The sequence below is a fragment of the Myxine glutinosa genome, chromosome 3, assembly GCF_964187855.1.
Source record: "Myxine glutinosa chromosome 3, kmMyxGlut1.1, whole genome shotgun sequence".
Taxonomy (NCBI): Eukaryota; Metazoa; Chordata; class Myxini; order Myxiniformes; family Myxinidae; genus Myxine; species Myxine glutinosa.
The window spans coordinates 2,731,411-2,744,371 of record NC_136263.1 but is presented as its reverse complement, the minus strand read 5'-3'; the positions used below and the strand labels follow the sequence as shown (position 1 = coordinate 2,744,371).

At 52.0% G+C, this 12,961-nt stretch overlaps 1 protein-coding gene across 2 annotated transcripts in view; it reads right to left on the bottom strand.

The window, feature by feature from the left end:
- Positions 1–10,171: 10,171 nt before the first annotated feature.
- TMED4 (transmembrane p24 trafficking protein 4) overlaps positions 10,172–12,961 on the bottom strand; it is a 56,182-nt gene continuing 53,392 nt past the window's right edge. For both annotated transcript variants that reach the window (XM_068111374.2, XM_068111373.2), the window contains exon 5: positions 10,172–12,535. In XM_068111374.2, the coding sequence (XP_067967475.1) occupies positions 12,457–12,535 (79 nt within the window). In that variant the 3' untranslated portion in view covers positions 10,172–12,456. The remainder of the gene's footprint in view (positions 12,536–12,961) is intronic.

Here is a 12,961-nt window from a genome sequence, read left to right as displayed (position 1 = left end):
GGCCTGGGTGTGTCGGTGGACCTTGGCCCGTTGGCAGGCCGTGCAGGCGCTGGTCCAATCGCGGACGTCCCGACGAAGGCCGTGCCAGACGAAACGCGCCGACACCAGCTTCTGGGAAGCTTTCCGGCCCGGGTGGGAAAGGCCGTGGAGGGAGGCGAAGATGCGGCGTTGCCAGGCGACGGGCACGATGGGGCGAGGCTGGCCTTGGGAGACGTCGCAGAGCAGGACAGTGTCCGCGCAGGGGATGTCGGCCAGGCGGAGGCCCGTGTCCGCCGCCCGGAGGGCTTGCACCGTGGTGTCGGTGGTTTGGTCCGCCGCCATAAGCGCAAAATCCACGCCCAGGTGGACCGCGTTCGCGCTGGCCCGGGAAAGACAGTCGGCCACGGCGTTGTTTTTGCCGGCGACGTGCCGGATGTCCGTGGTAAACTCCGACACGGCGGAGAGGTGGCGCTGTTGGCGGGCCGACCATGGCTCCGTGACCTTGGCCATGGCGTAAACCAACGGCTTGTGGTCGAGGAACGCCGTGAAAGGTCGGCCCTCCAGGAGGTGGCGGAAATGGCGGACGGCCAGGTGTAGACCGAGGAGCTCCCGGTCAAACGTGCTGTATTTGAGCTCGTTCGGCCGGAGCTGCCGGCTGAAAAAAGCGAGTGGCTGCCAAACCCCGTTCACCCATTGCTCATGTACGGCGCCCACCGCGTAGTCGGAGGCATCCGTGGTGAGGGCGATGGGAGCGTTGAGCACCGGGTGAGCGAGCAGTGTTGCGTCGGCGAGGGCCCGCTTTGAGCCTTGGAAGGCCGCATCCATTGCTGCGGACCAGGCGATGTCGTGCTTGGCCGGCATGCCCCGGAGGGCTTCGTAGAGGGGCCGCATGAGCTGAGCAGCGCGGGGCACGAAGCGGTGATAAAAATTCACCATTCCCAGGAATTCCTGCAGGGCCTTTATGGTGCGGGGACGCGGGAACGTGGTGATGGCCTCGACCTTGGTTGGCAGCGGCACGGCCCCGTTCTTGGTGATGTGATGGCCCAAAAAATCAACGGCCGTCGTGCCGAAGTGGCATTTGGCCGGGTTGACGATGAGGCCGTGCTCGCTGAGGCGCTCGAACAGTGTCCGGAGGTGGAGGAGGTGCTCGGCCCGGGACGTGCTGGCGACGAGGATGTCGTCCAGGTAAACGAAAAGGAACGGCAGGTCACGCAGCACGCCGTCCATCAAGCGCTGGAACGCCTGAGCCGCGTTCTTGAGACCAAACGGCATCCGCAAGAATTCGAATAAGCCGAACGGCGTGATGACTGCCGTTTTAGGGACGTCGGCCGCCCTGACAGGTACCTGGTGATATCCCCGTATGAGGTCAATTTTCGAAAAAATGACCCGTCCCGCCAGACGGGCGGAGAAGTCTTGGATATGCGGGATCGGGTACCTGTCGGGGGTGGTAGCGTCATTGAGACGGCGGTAGTCGCCACACGGGCGCCATCCACCCCCCGGCTTTGGCACGATGTGCAGTGGCGAGGCCCACGCGCTATCGGAGCGCCGCACGATGCCGAGGTGCTCCAACGCGTCGAATTCGGCCTTCGCTACGGCGAGCTTGGCTGGGTCGAGGCGGCGGGCCCTGGCGTAGACCGGCGGGCCCGTGGTTGGTATGTGGTGCTCGATCCCATGCCGTACTGCGACGGCCGAAAACGTCGGCCGCGTGAGGGCCGGGAACTCCGTGAGCAGGCGAGCAAACTCGTTCGCCGCCGGGACGGCGCATGCCAGCTCGGTCGGCGCGGAGCTGCTCAATGTGCATACCAGGGAGCTGAAGGTTTCAGCGTTAATTAAACGACGCCGTTGGACGTCCACCAGCAGTCCGTGTGCGCAGAGGAAGTCGGCGCCTAGCAGAGCCACGGGCACGTTGGCGGTTACAAACGTCCAAGCAAAGCGTTGGCCGCCGAAGCAGAGGGTGACGTTGCGCGGGCCGAAGGTGCGGATAGTCGATCCGTTGGCCGCAACTAAGGAGGGGCCGCAAACCGCGGATTGCCTGTCCTGGTCAGAGGCGGGTATGACGCTCAGTTGGGCGCTGGTGTCGCACAGGAAGCGCCGTCCGGACGCTTTATCCGTGATGAACAGTAAGTTGCCCGTGTGGCCGGCGCTCATGGCTGGTAATGAACGCCGGCCCGGCCGTTTCCCGGCCTGCCGAAGGTGCACGGGGGTCGGCATGTCCGGGCCTTCTGTCCGAACCTGGCATGATAGTAACACCACGCTTGGTCAGGTGGAGGCCTCGGTCGTCGTGCCGGAGGTGGTCGGCTCGGTAGAGCGGCCGCCAATGGCGTCGGCAGTTCGGCCGTCGACCGTGCCGGGTGCTCGGGCGCCCTGGGTGTTGCGTCGGACGGCGGTGGGTCCCATGTCGCCGCTACGATGCGCTGTCCTGCGGCGGAGATCTTGTCGGCTTCTCTGGCAAGGGCCCGGGGATCTGTGATCGTCGTGCTTGCCAGGGCGAGGCGTACCGGGTTAGGCAGCTGACGGAAGAACAGCTCCCGGAACAGGAATGCCGGAGAGTGCTCGCCGAGCAGTGAAAGCATGTAGTCCATGCGCTCGGAAGGGCGCGTGTCGCCGAGCTCAGGCAGATCGAGCAGGCGCCGTGCGCGTTCCGCCGATGGGAGGGCGAAAGCATCGAGGAGCAGCTTCTTAATCGCACCGTATTTGTCAGCGGCTGGCGGGCTTTCGAGGAGGCTCAGGGCGCGGGCCGCGGTAACCGACCCGAGCGCAGCTACCACATGGTGGAAGCGGGTGTCGTCGGCCGTGATGCCTCGCAGGGCGAACAGGGACTCCGCCTGTGCGAACCAAACCGCCGCGTGAGCCTCCCAGAAGGTAGGCAGTTTAAGGGCGACTGCCGTGTCCATGTCGATAGGTCACCAATGAAGGAGCCGGGGCTCCCACGTCGATCGGAAGAATGGACGCGACAAAAAGCTAGAATTCATCTGAGTTGCTTTAATGAAATCAAGCACTCAGGCACTCTGAAAAACCGTTTATCAGTCAGCAATATATATCTATTCCGCCAGGGGGTTTGCCCAGGCCCGGCGCCAGGGGGCGTGGCCCAGCGTCCTGGCTGCGGCCTGGCAAGTTGAGCGCGGGCCTGGGCGTCCTGGACGAGCCCGGCATGGTGATCGCTCCGCGTCCTTGATAGGTGCAAGGCGATTGTGAAAACTCAGCGGCAGCCGCTACAACCTCGTCTCCATTTTCTAGGCACGGCCCCACTGTGATGTTACCTCATCTCCATTTTCTAGGCACGGCCCCACTGTAACGTTACCTCGTCTCCATTTTCCAGGCACGGCCCCACTGTAACGTTACATAGTCTCCATTTTCCAGGCACGGCCCCACTGTAACGTCACCTCCTCTCCATTTTCCAGGCACGGCCGCACTGTAACGTTACCTTATCTCCATTTTCAAGGCACGGCCCCACTGTAACGTTACCTCCTCTCCATTTTCTAGGCACGGCCCCACTGTAACGTTACCTTGTCTCCATTTTCTAGGCACGGCCCCACTGTAACGTTACCTTGTCTCCATTTTCTAGGCACGGTCCCACTGCAACGTTACATCGTCTCCATTTTCTAGGCACGCCCCCACAAAGGTTACCTCGTCTCCATTTTCTAGGCACGGCCCCACTGTGATGTTACCTCGTCTCCATTTTCTAGGCACGGCCCTATTCTAACGTTACCTTGTCTCCATTTTCCAGGCACGGCCCCACTGTAACGTTACCTCGTCTCCATTTTCTAGGCACGGCCCTACTGCAACGTTACCTCGTCTCCATTTTCCAGGCACCGCCCCACTGTAACGTTACCTCGGCTCCGTTTTCCAGGCATGGCCCCACTGCAACGTTACCTCAGCTCCGTTTTCCAGGCACGGCCCCACTGTAGCGTTGCCTTGTCTCCATTTTCTTGGCACGGCCCCACTGGAACGTTACCTTGTCTCCATTTTCTAGGCACGGCCCCAATGTAAAGTTACCTTGTCTCCATTTTCTAGGCACGGCCCCACTGTAATGTTACCTTGTCTCCATTTTCTGGGCACGGCCCCACTGTAATGTTACCTTGTCTCCATTTTCTAGGCACGGCCCCACTGCAACGTTACCTTGTCTCAATTTTCTGGGCACGGCCCCACTGGAACGTTACCTTGTCTCCATTTTCTAGGCACGGCCCCACTGTAACGTTACCTCGTCTCCATTTTCTAGGCATGGCCCCACTGTAACATTATCTTGTCTCAATTTTCCAGGCACGGCCTCACTGTAATGTTACCTTGTCTCCATTTTCTAGGCATGGTCCCACTGTAACGTTACCTCGTCTCCATTTTCTCGGCACGGCCCCACTGGAACGTTACCTCTACATTTTCTTGGCACGGCCCCACTGTAACGTTACCTTGTCTCCATTTTCTAGGCACGGCCCCACTGTAACGTTACCTCATCTCCATTTTCTAGGCACGGCCCCACTGTAACGTTACCTTGTCTCCATTTTCCAGGCACGGCCACACTGTAACGTTACATAGTCTCCATTTTCCAGGCACGGCCCCACTGTAACGTTACCTTGTCTCCATTTTCCAGGCATGGCCCACTGTAACGTTACATAGTCTCCATTTTCCAGGCACGGCCCCACTGTAACGTTACATCGTCTCCATTTTCTAGGCACGGCCCCACTGTAACGATTCCTTCTCTCCATTTTACAGGCAGAGCCCCTTTGTAACGATTCCTCGTCTCCATTTTCCAGAAACGGCCCTTCTCTCACGACTCCTTTTCCATTTTACAGGCACGGCCCCACTGTTACCATTCCTTGTCTCCATTTTCCAGGCACGGCCCCACTAACGATTCCTTGTCTCCATTTTCCAGGCACGGCCCCATTAACGATTCCTTGTCTCCATTTTCCAGGCACGGCCCCACTAACGATTCCTTGTCTCCATTTTCCAGGCACGGCCTTATTGACGATTCCTTGTCCCCATTTTCAAGGCACGGTCCCACTGCAACAATTCCTTGTCTCCATTTTCCAGGCACGGCCCCACTAACGATTCCTTGTCTCCATTTTCCAGGCACGGCCCCATTAACGATTCCTTGTCCCCATTTTCCAGGCACGGCCCCACTAACGATTCCTTGTCTCCATTTTCCAGGCACGGCCCCACTAACGATTCCTTGTCTCCATTTTCCAGGCACGGCCCCACTAACGATTCCTTGTCTCCATTTTCCAGGCACGGCCTTATTAACGATTCCTTGTCCCCATTTTCAAGGCACGGTCCCACTGTAACAATTCCTTGTCTCCATTTTCCAGGCACGGCCCCACTAACGATTCCTTGTCTCCATTTTCCAGGCACGGCCCCATTAACGATTCCTTGTCCCCATTTTCCAGGCACGGTCCCACTGTAACCATTCCTTGTCTCCATTTTCCAGGCACGGCCCCACTAACGATTCCTTGTCTCCATTTTCCAGGCACGGCCTTATTGACGATTCCTTGTCCCCATTTTCAAGGCACGGTCCCACTGCAACAATTCCTTGTCTCCATTTTCCAGGCACGGCCCCACTAACGATTCCTTGTCTCCATTTTCCAGGCACGGCCCCATTAACGATTCCTTGTCCCCATTTTCCAGGCACGGCCCCACTAACGATTCCTTGTCTCCATTTTCCAGGCACGGCCCCACTAACGATTCCTTGTCTCCATTTTCCAGGCACGGCCCCACTAACGATTCCTTGTCTCCATTTTCCAGGCACGGCCTTATTAACGATTCCTTGTCCCCATTTTCAAGGCACGGTCCCACTGTAACAATTCCTTGTCTCCATTTTCCAGGCACGGCCCCACTAACGATTCCTTGTCTCCATTTTCCAGGCACGGCCCCATTAACGATTCCTTGTCCCCATTTTCCAGGCACGGTCCCACTGTAACCATTCCTTGTCTCCATTTTCCAGGCACGGTCCCACTGTAACCATTCCTTGTCCCCATTTTCCAGGCACGGTCCCACTGTAACCATTCCTTGTCTCCATTTTCCAGGCACGGCCCCACTAACGATTCCTTGTCTCCATTTTCCAGGCACGGCCCCATTAACGATTCCTTGTCTCCATTTTCCAGGCACGGCCCCATTAACGATTCCTTGTCCCCATTTTCCAGGCACGGTCCCACTGTAACCATTCCTTGTCTCCATTTTCCAGGCACGGCCCCACTAACGATTCCTTGTCTCCGTTTTCCAGGCACGGCCCCACTAACGATTCCTTGTCCCCATTTTCTAGGCACGGTCCCACTGTAACCATTCCTTGTCTCCATTTTCCAGGCACGGCCCCACTAACGATTCCTTGTCTCCATTTTCCAGGCACGGCCCCGTTAACGATTCCTTGTCTCCATTTTCCAGGCACGGTCCCATTGTAACGATTCCTTATCCCCATGTTCTAATCACGGCCCCACTCTAACAATTCATTGTCTCCATTTTCCAAGCACAGCCCTCTAATGATTCCTTGTCTCCATTTCCCAGGCACGGCCCCATTGTAATTATTCCTGCTCTCCATTTTCAGGCACGGCCCGAGCCCACGAACGATTCCTTTTCTCCATTTCCCAGGCACGGCCCCACTGTAACGTTACCTCCTCTCCATTTTCTAGGCACGGCCCCACTGTAACGTTACATTGTCTCCATTTTCTAGGCACGGTCCCACTGCAACGTTACCTCGTCTCCATTTTCTAGGCACGGCCCCACTAACGTTACCTTGTCTCCATTTTCTCGGCAGGGCCCCACTTTAACGTTACCTCGTCTCCATTTTCTCGGCACGGCCCCACTGTAACGTTAGCTCATCTCCATTTTCTAGGCATGGCCCCACTGTAACGTTACCTCATCTCCATTTTCTAGGCACGGCCCCACTGTAACGTTACCTCGTCTCCATTTTCCAGGCACGGCCCCACTGAAACGTTACCTCGTCTCCATTTTCTAGGCACGGCCCCACTGTAACGTTACCTTGTCTCCGTTTTCCAGGCATGGCCCCACTGCAACGTTACCTCGTCTCCGTTTTCCAGGCATGGCCCCACACTAACGTTGCCTTGTCTCCATTTTCTTGGCATGGCCCCACTGTAACGTTACCTTGTCTCCATTTTCTGGGCACGGCCCCAATGTAAAGTTACCTTGTCCATTTTCGAAGCACGACCCCACTGTAACGTTACCTTGTCTCCAGTCTAGGCACGGCCCCACTGTAACGTTCCCTTGTCTCCATTTTCTCGGCACGGCCCCACTGTAACGTTACCTCATCTCCATTTTCTAGGCACGGCCCCACTGTAACGTTACGTCTCCATTTTCTAGGCACGGCCCCACTGTAACGTTACCTTGTCTCCATTTTCTTTGCATGACCCCACTGTAACGTTACCTTGTCTCCATTTTCCAGACACGGCCACACTGTAACGTTACATAGTCTCCATTTCCCAGGCACGGCCCCACTGTAACGTTACCTTGTCTCCATTTTCCAGGCACAGCCCCACTGTAACGTTACATAGTCTCCATTTTCCAGGCACAGCCCCACTGTGACGTTACATCATCTCCATTTTCTAGGCACGGCCCCACTGTAACGATTCCTTCTCTCCATTTTACAGGCAGAGCCCCTTTTTAACGATTCCTCGTCTCCATTTTCCAGAAACGGCCCCTCTCTAACGACTCCTTTTCCATTTTACAGGCACGGCCCCACTGTAACAATTCCTTGTCTCCATTTTTCCAGGCACGGCCCCACAAACGATTCCTTGTCTCCATTTTCCAGGCAAGGCCGCATTAACGATTCCTTGTCCCCATTTTCCAGGCACGGTCCCACTGTAACCATTCCTTGTCTCCATTTTCCAGGCATGGCCCCACGAACGATTCCTTGTCTCCATTTTCCAGGCACGGCCCCATTAACGATTCCATGTCTCCATTTTCCAGGCACGGCCCCACGAACGATTCCTTGTCTCCATTTTTCCAGGCACGGCCCCACTAACGATTCCTTGTCTCCATTTTCCAGGCACGGCCCCATTAACGATTCCTTGTCTCCATTTTCCAGGCACGGTCCCATTGTAACGATTCCTTGTCTCCATTTTCCAGGCAAGGCCCCACTAACGATTCCTTGTCTCCATTTTCCAAGCACGGCCCCACTGTAACGATTCCTTCTCTGCATTTTCCAGGCACAGCCCCGGTGTACCGATTCCCCACTTCGACCCCGACCCCACCCTCTTCTCCTCTCCCAAAGAATGGAGGGGGTGGGGGGGGGGGGGGTGAGATAGGATGGCAACCCACGGGGCTTATCCCTGCTCTATCTTATGTGCTGAGCATCCATCAGGCGAGGAAGCAGTATGTACTTCAGTCGTGACCAAAAATATTGGCACCCTTGCACTTTTTTCAATTAATGCACCATCTTTTTCCAGAAAATTGTTGATTAAAAAATCTTTTGGGATCCACATTTGTATTTCTTTGGTTTACATTGCAACAAAACAAAAAAAAGCAGAAAAAAAAATACTAAATCTTAGCTTATTCCACACACAAATCCTAAAATGGCCCGGACAATTATTGGCACCTTTTATAAGTTGTTCGAAATATTTAGATTTCAAGCAGGTGATTCTCCTTTACTTTGGAATTGAACTCACCTGTGGTGAGTTGCAGGTGCCTGCAATATAAAAATCACTCATTCAACCAGTTTGAAGAGAGAAAAGGAGTCATTCTGCTGTTTTGTGTCGCTGTGTTTACTGCAATGAGCATGGAGAAAAGAAAGAAAACCAGAGAATTGTCTGAGGTCAGACACAAGATTGTAGCCAAGTATGGACAATCTTAAGGCTACAAGTCCATCTCCAGAGAACTTGATGTTCCTGTGTCCATCGTACGCAATGTTATCAGGAAGTTTAAGGCCCATGGCACTGTAGTCACAATCCCTGAACGTGGCCGCAAAAGAAAACTTGATCGAACATTGCAGTGAGGGATTGTTCGAATGATGGAGAAAGCACCTCGATCAACCCCCAAACAGGTTCAAGCTGACCTCCAGACACAAGGTACGACAGTTTAAACTCGCACTATCCGTTACCAACTCAATGAAAGGGGGTTCTATAGTAGGAGGACCCCGAGAGACAGACAGAGATACACAGAGAAAGAGACATATGGAGACAGAGAGACAGAGACAGAGACATAAGAAAGCCCAAATGGAGTTTGCCAAAACACACCTGAACCAGCCAAAATCCTTCAGGGAGAATGTCCTGTGGACAGGTGAGACCAAATCTGAGCTTTTTGGTAAAACACATCATCTCTATGTTTAAAGAAAACAAAATTAAGCCTTCAAAGAAAAGAACACCCTCCCTACAGTCAAACATGGAGGAGGTTCAGTGATGTTTTGGGGTTGCTGTGCTGCCCCTGGCACTGGGTGCCTTGAATGTGTGCATGGCATCATGAAATCAGGAGATAACCAAGGCATTTTGGAGCACAATGTTCAACCTAGTGTCAGAAAGCTGTGTCTCCGTCAAAGGTCATGGGTCTTGCAGCAGGACAATGACCCCAACACACACTTCAAAAAGCACCCAGAAATGGTTCAAGACAAAACGCTGTACTGTTCTGAAGTGGCCAGAAATGAGTCCAGATCTAAATCCCATTGAACACCTGTGGGGAGATCTGAAAACAGCAGCTGGGAGAAGGCACCCTTCAAATCTGGGAGAACTGGAGCAGTTTGCACAAGAAGAGTGGGACAAACTGCCAGTAGAGAGGTGAAGGAAGCTCGTTCATGGCTATAGGAAGCGCTTGACTGCAGTTATTTTGTCCAACGTCCGTGCTTGCTACCAAATATTAAGTCGAGGGTGTGAATAATTTTGTCAATGCCATTTATTTTTATTTTCTGATTTAAAATGATATATTAAGTTCTGAATCAAAAACAAAGGTTCTGTAATATTAACAGTGAAATAAAGAATTGTGGAGACCAAATACTTTTGTCAATTTCAACTTCTTTTTAGAGAAAATTGTGAGTTCTTTGAAAAAAGTGCAAGGGTGCCAATAGTTTTGGCCATGCATATTTCTTTATTTTTTATTTTTTTATTTTTAAAGAAAAAAAAAAGGGTCTTTTGGGCTGACTAGGCAAAGGTCAATCGAACCATTGACCTACCAGAATCAGAGCTGATGATCAAACAACCATTATGTCATTGAGTCCAGTAAACTACCTTGATAACTCAGGTACAAGAAAAAAGGGAACGTGGGATCCCATGCCCCGACCCAGGTTTTATTTCAGAAAAGTTACAAAAAAAAAAAAAAAAAAAAAAAATAACCTCACCCAAATTTCCTTTTCACCCAAGCAGCATTCCAATTATTTATCATGATCAGTCAAGCAATTTAACATGGAAGTCAAACGAGAAAATTGCATTTCCGGGTGGTTTCATTCATTCTAAAAAAAAAGAAAAAAAAAAAGCAAAACATATTCTGGCAAAAGAAAAAGGCACACGAGATCAAAGGTGTTGAGGCTCGGCAGACTGACTGGAAATGATCCATACAGTCACATTTCCCAGTAAGCAAAGGAAACTTTAGAAAAACAATGGCTTTCAAACAAGGGGGGGGGGGAAACCCCCCCCAAAAAAGTCAAAAAAAGCCATCACAACAGCGTATTTTCAGTAGTATTATTTGTAACCGACTACTCAACAATCTGAGGGGGGTGGGAGGAATGGAGGGGGGCGAGAGGAATGGAGGGGGGCGAGAGGAATGGAGGGGGGCGAGAGGAATGGAGGGGGGCGAGAGGAATGGAGGGGGGCGAGAGGAATGGAGGGGGGCGAGAGGAATGGAGGGGGGCGAGAGGAATGGAGGGGGGGCGAGAAGAATGGAGGGGGGGCGAGAAGAATGGAGGGGGACGAGAAGAATGGAGGAGGGCAAGAAGAATGGAGGAGGGCAAGAAGAATGGAGGAGGGCAAGAAGAATGGAGGAGGGCAAGAAGAATGGAGGAGGGCAAGAAGAATGGAGGAGGGCAAGAAGAATGGAGGGGGACGAGAAGAATGGAGGGGGGGGGGCGAGAAGAATGGAGGGGGTGAGAAGAATGGAGGGGGGCGAGAAGAATGGAGGGGGGCGAGAAGAATGGAGGGTGGGGGTGAGAGGAATGGAGCGAGAGAGGGCTTTAAAAGGTCAGTCTCACAGCAAAGCATGGAAAGTGTATTGTAGATTTTTAGATTATATCGATGAATACACTTGGACAAATGTTTTCAACTTCAATCCTAATCAACCAAACTCAATGTCTGAGATGCACAACAGGCACAGACAGACAAAGGGAAAGCGATGATGCAGAGGATGGGAGTTCAAGGGATCTGAAATTCTGATTTGTAAAGATGGGGGTTGGAGGGACAAGAGAAAACGGAAGGTAAAGAGAATGAGCACAGTACCACCACTTACAAACTATTAAGCTAACAACCCAATTTTGCTGAAACCCCAAAGAACCAATCTCAAGGCACTTTTTGAGGGCAATTTGACAAACTTTAAATTGATGACAAAATACGAGTGAAAATTAACAGCACCTTCGCTATGATGGCTGAAAAACAGCGGCTTCCAGTGCAAGAAGAGACAGAGACAGAGAAAGAGAAAGAGAGAGGAGAGGGATGATCAGTCAGCCAGATTCAGCTAGTCAGCCACAGACAGATGGACACAGATAGAGAGTGAGAGTGAGAGTGAAAGGGAGAGTGAGAGTGAGAGAGGGGAGAGGGATGATCAGTCAGCCAGATTCAGCTAGTCAGTCACAGACAGACGAACAGAGAGAGAGTGCGAGAGAGTGCGAGAGAGTGTGAGAGCGTGTGAGAGAGACAGAGAGACAGAGACACAGGGGCAAATCCTCGTCTGTCACATTCGTGCTCCCCTTTGATTAACATGAATTGCATTTCCACAATTTAAGCTGCAATTTCATATGTTTGGAACAGAGTAACTGCCCTGAAACAGTGGAATATTAACCAAGGGGTTTGTACCCCTTATTGTTCCTCCAAGAGCAAGATCTTTGGGGAAGGGTAGGGTGGGAATAAAGAGAAAAAGCATCCTTTATGATGTCAAAAGCTACACGAAAAGTGAAGAAATTTATTTGTTTGAGACTTAAATAACGAGTATCAACAGCAAAAAAACAATATTGGGGAATTTAGGGCACAAGGATGCAAAATTATGTGCAGGTCCAAGTTAAATTGGGGGCGAGGGGGAGGGGGCAGTAGGGTTTGGGTGGGAGGTGGAGCAATTTCAACATGTTACCTTTAACTGATCACCCAGGTATCTAAAACAGCTCAGAAACCAAAAGGTAAGGTATCATAAAGGTCTTCTCCTCATGGTAACCACCATCACAACAGCTAGAACGTCCACCACTTACCAACAATCTTCCCAACTACGTAACCCCATAGTTCCATTCGTTAAGCCACATTAAAATGAACCCAGAAATGGCTCAGGGCCTAACTTATACCCTTTATACAAGCTTCTTAGCTTCAAAGAAGCTCTTTAGATGCCTCATCTGCCAGATGCCAGTGAGTAGAAGGATTATGGTCTGTGCGATAGACCACCACAGGACCCTTTGGTTGGTGCTTTCACTTGTCTGGCGAAAACGTTCCTCTCGAAACTGTGGGGTGAAAAGATGGAAATTAGTTCATATAAAAGGTATACATCCTTATCTTTAACTTTTCCACTGTTGCTTCTTCAGCATTAATCCAGTTCGACAAGTATTTGAATAAGGGGCGAAAGAGACCTCACCACCTGTTTCTCCGACACCTCCTCCCCACGAACCTCAAATGATTTATTCCATGGAATGATAAAAGTTAAACTTGCTTAGAACTTAATCTAAGGAATAATTCCGTTCCAAGCCGAAACACTTCCTTATTTCTCTCTTCAGGGTCATGACTCATCCTCTTCAATCTTATTCTTCACACCAGGTCTTCAAGACAGTTGTTTACCACCATCTTAGATCACCCCCCATCCAAAACCATGATCTCATCTACCCCCATTAATCCTCCCCCAAGCCAACCTCTTCCCTAGTTTACAGTGTTTG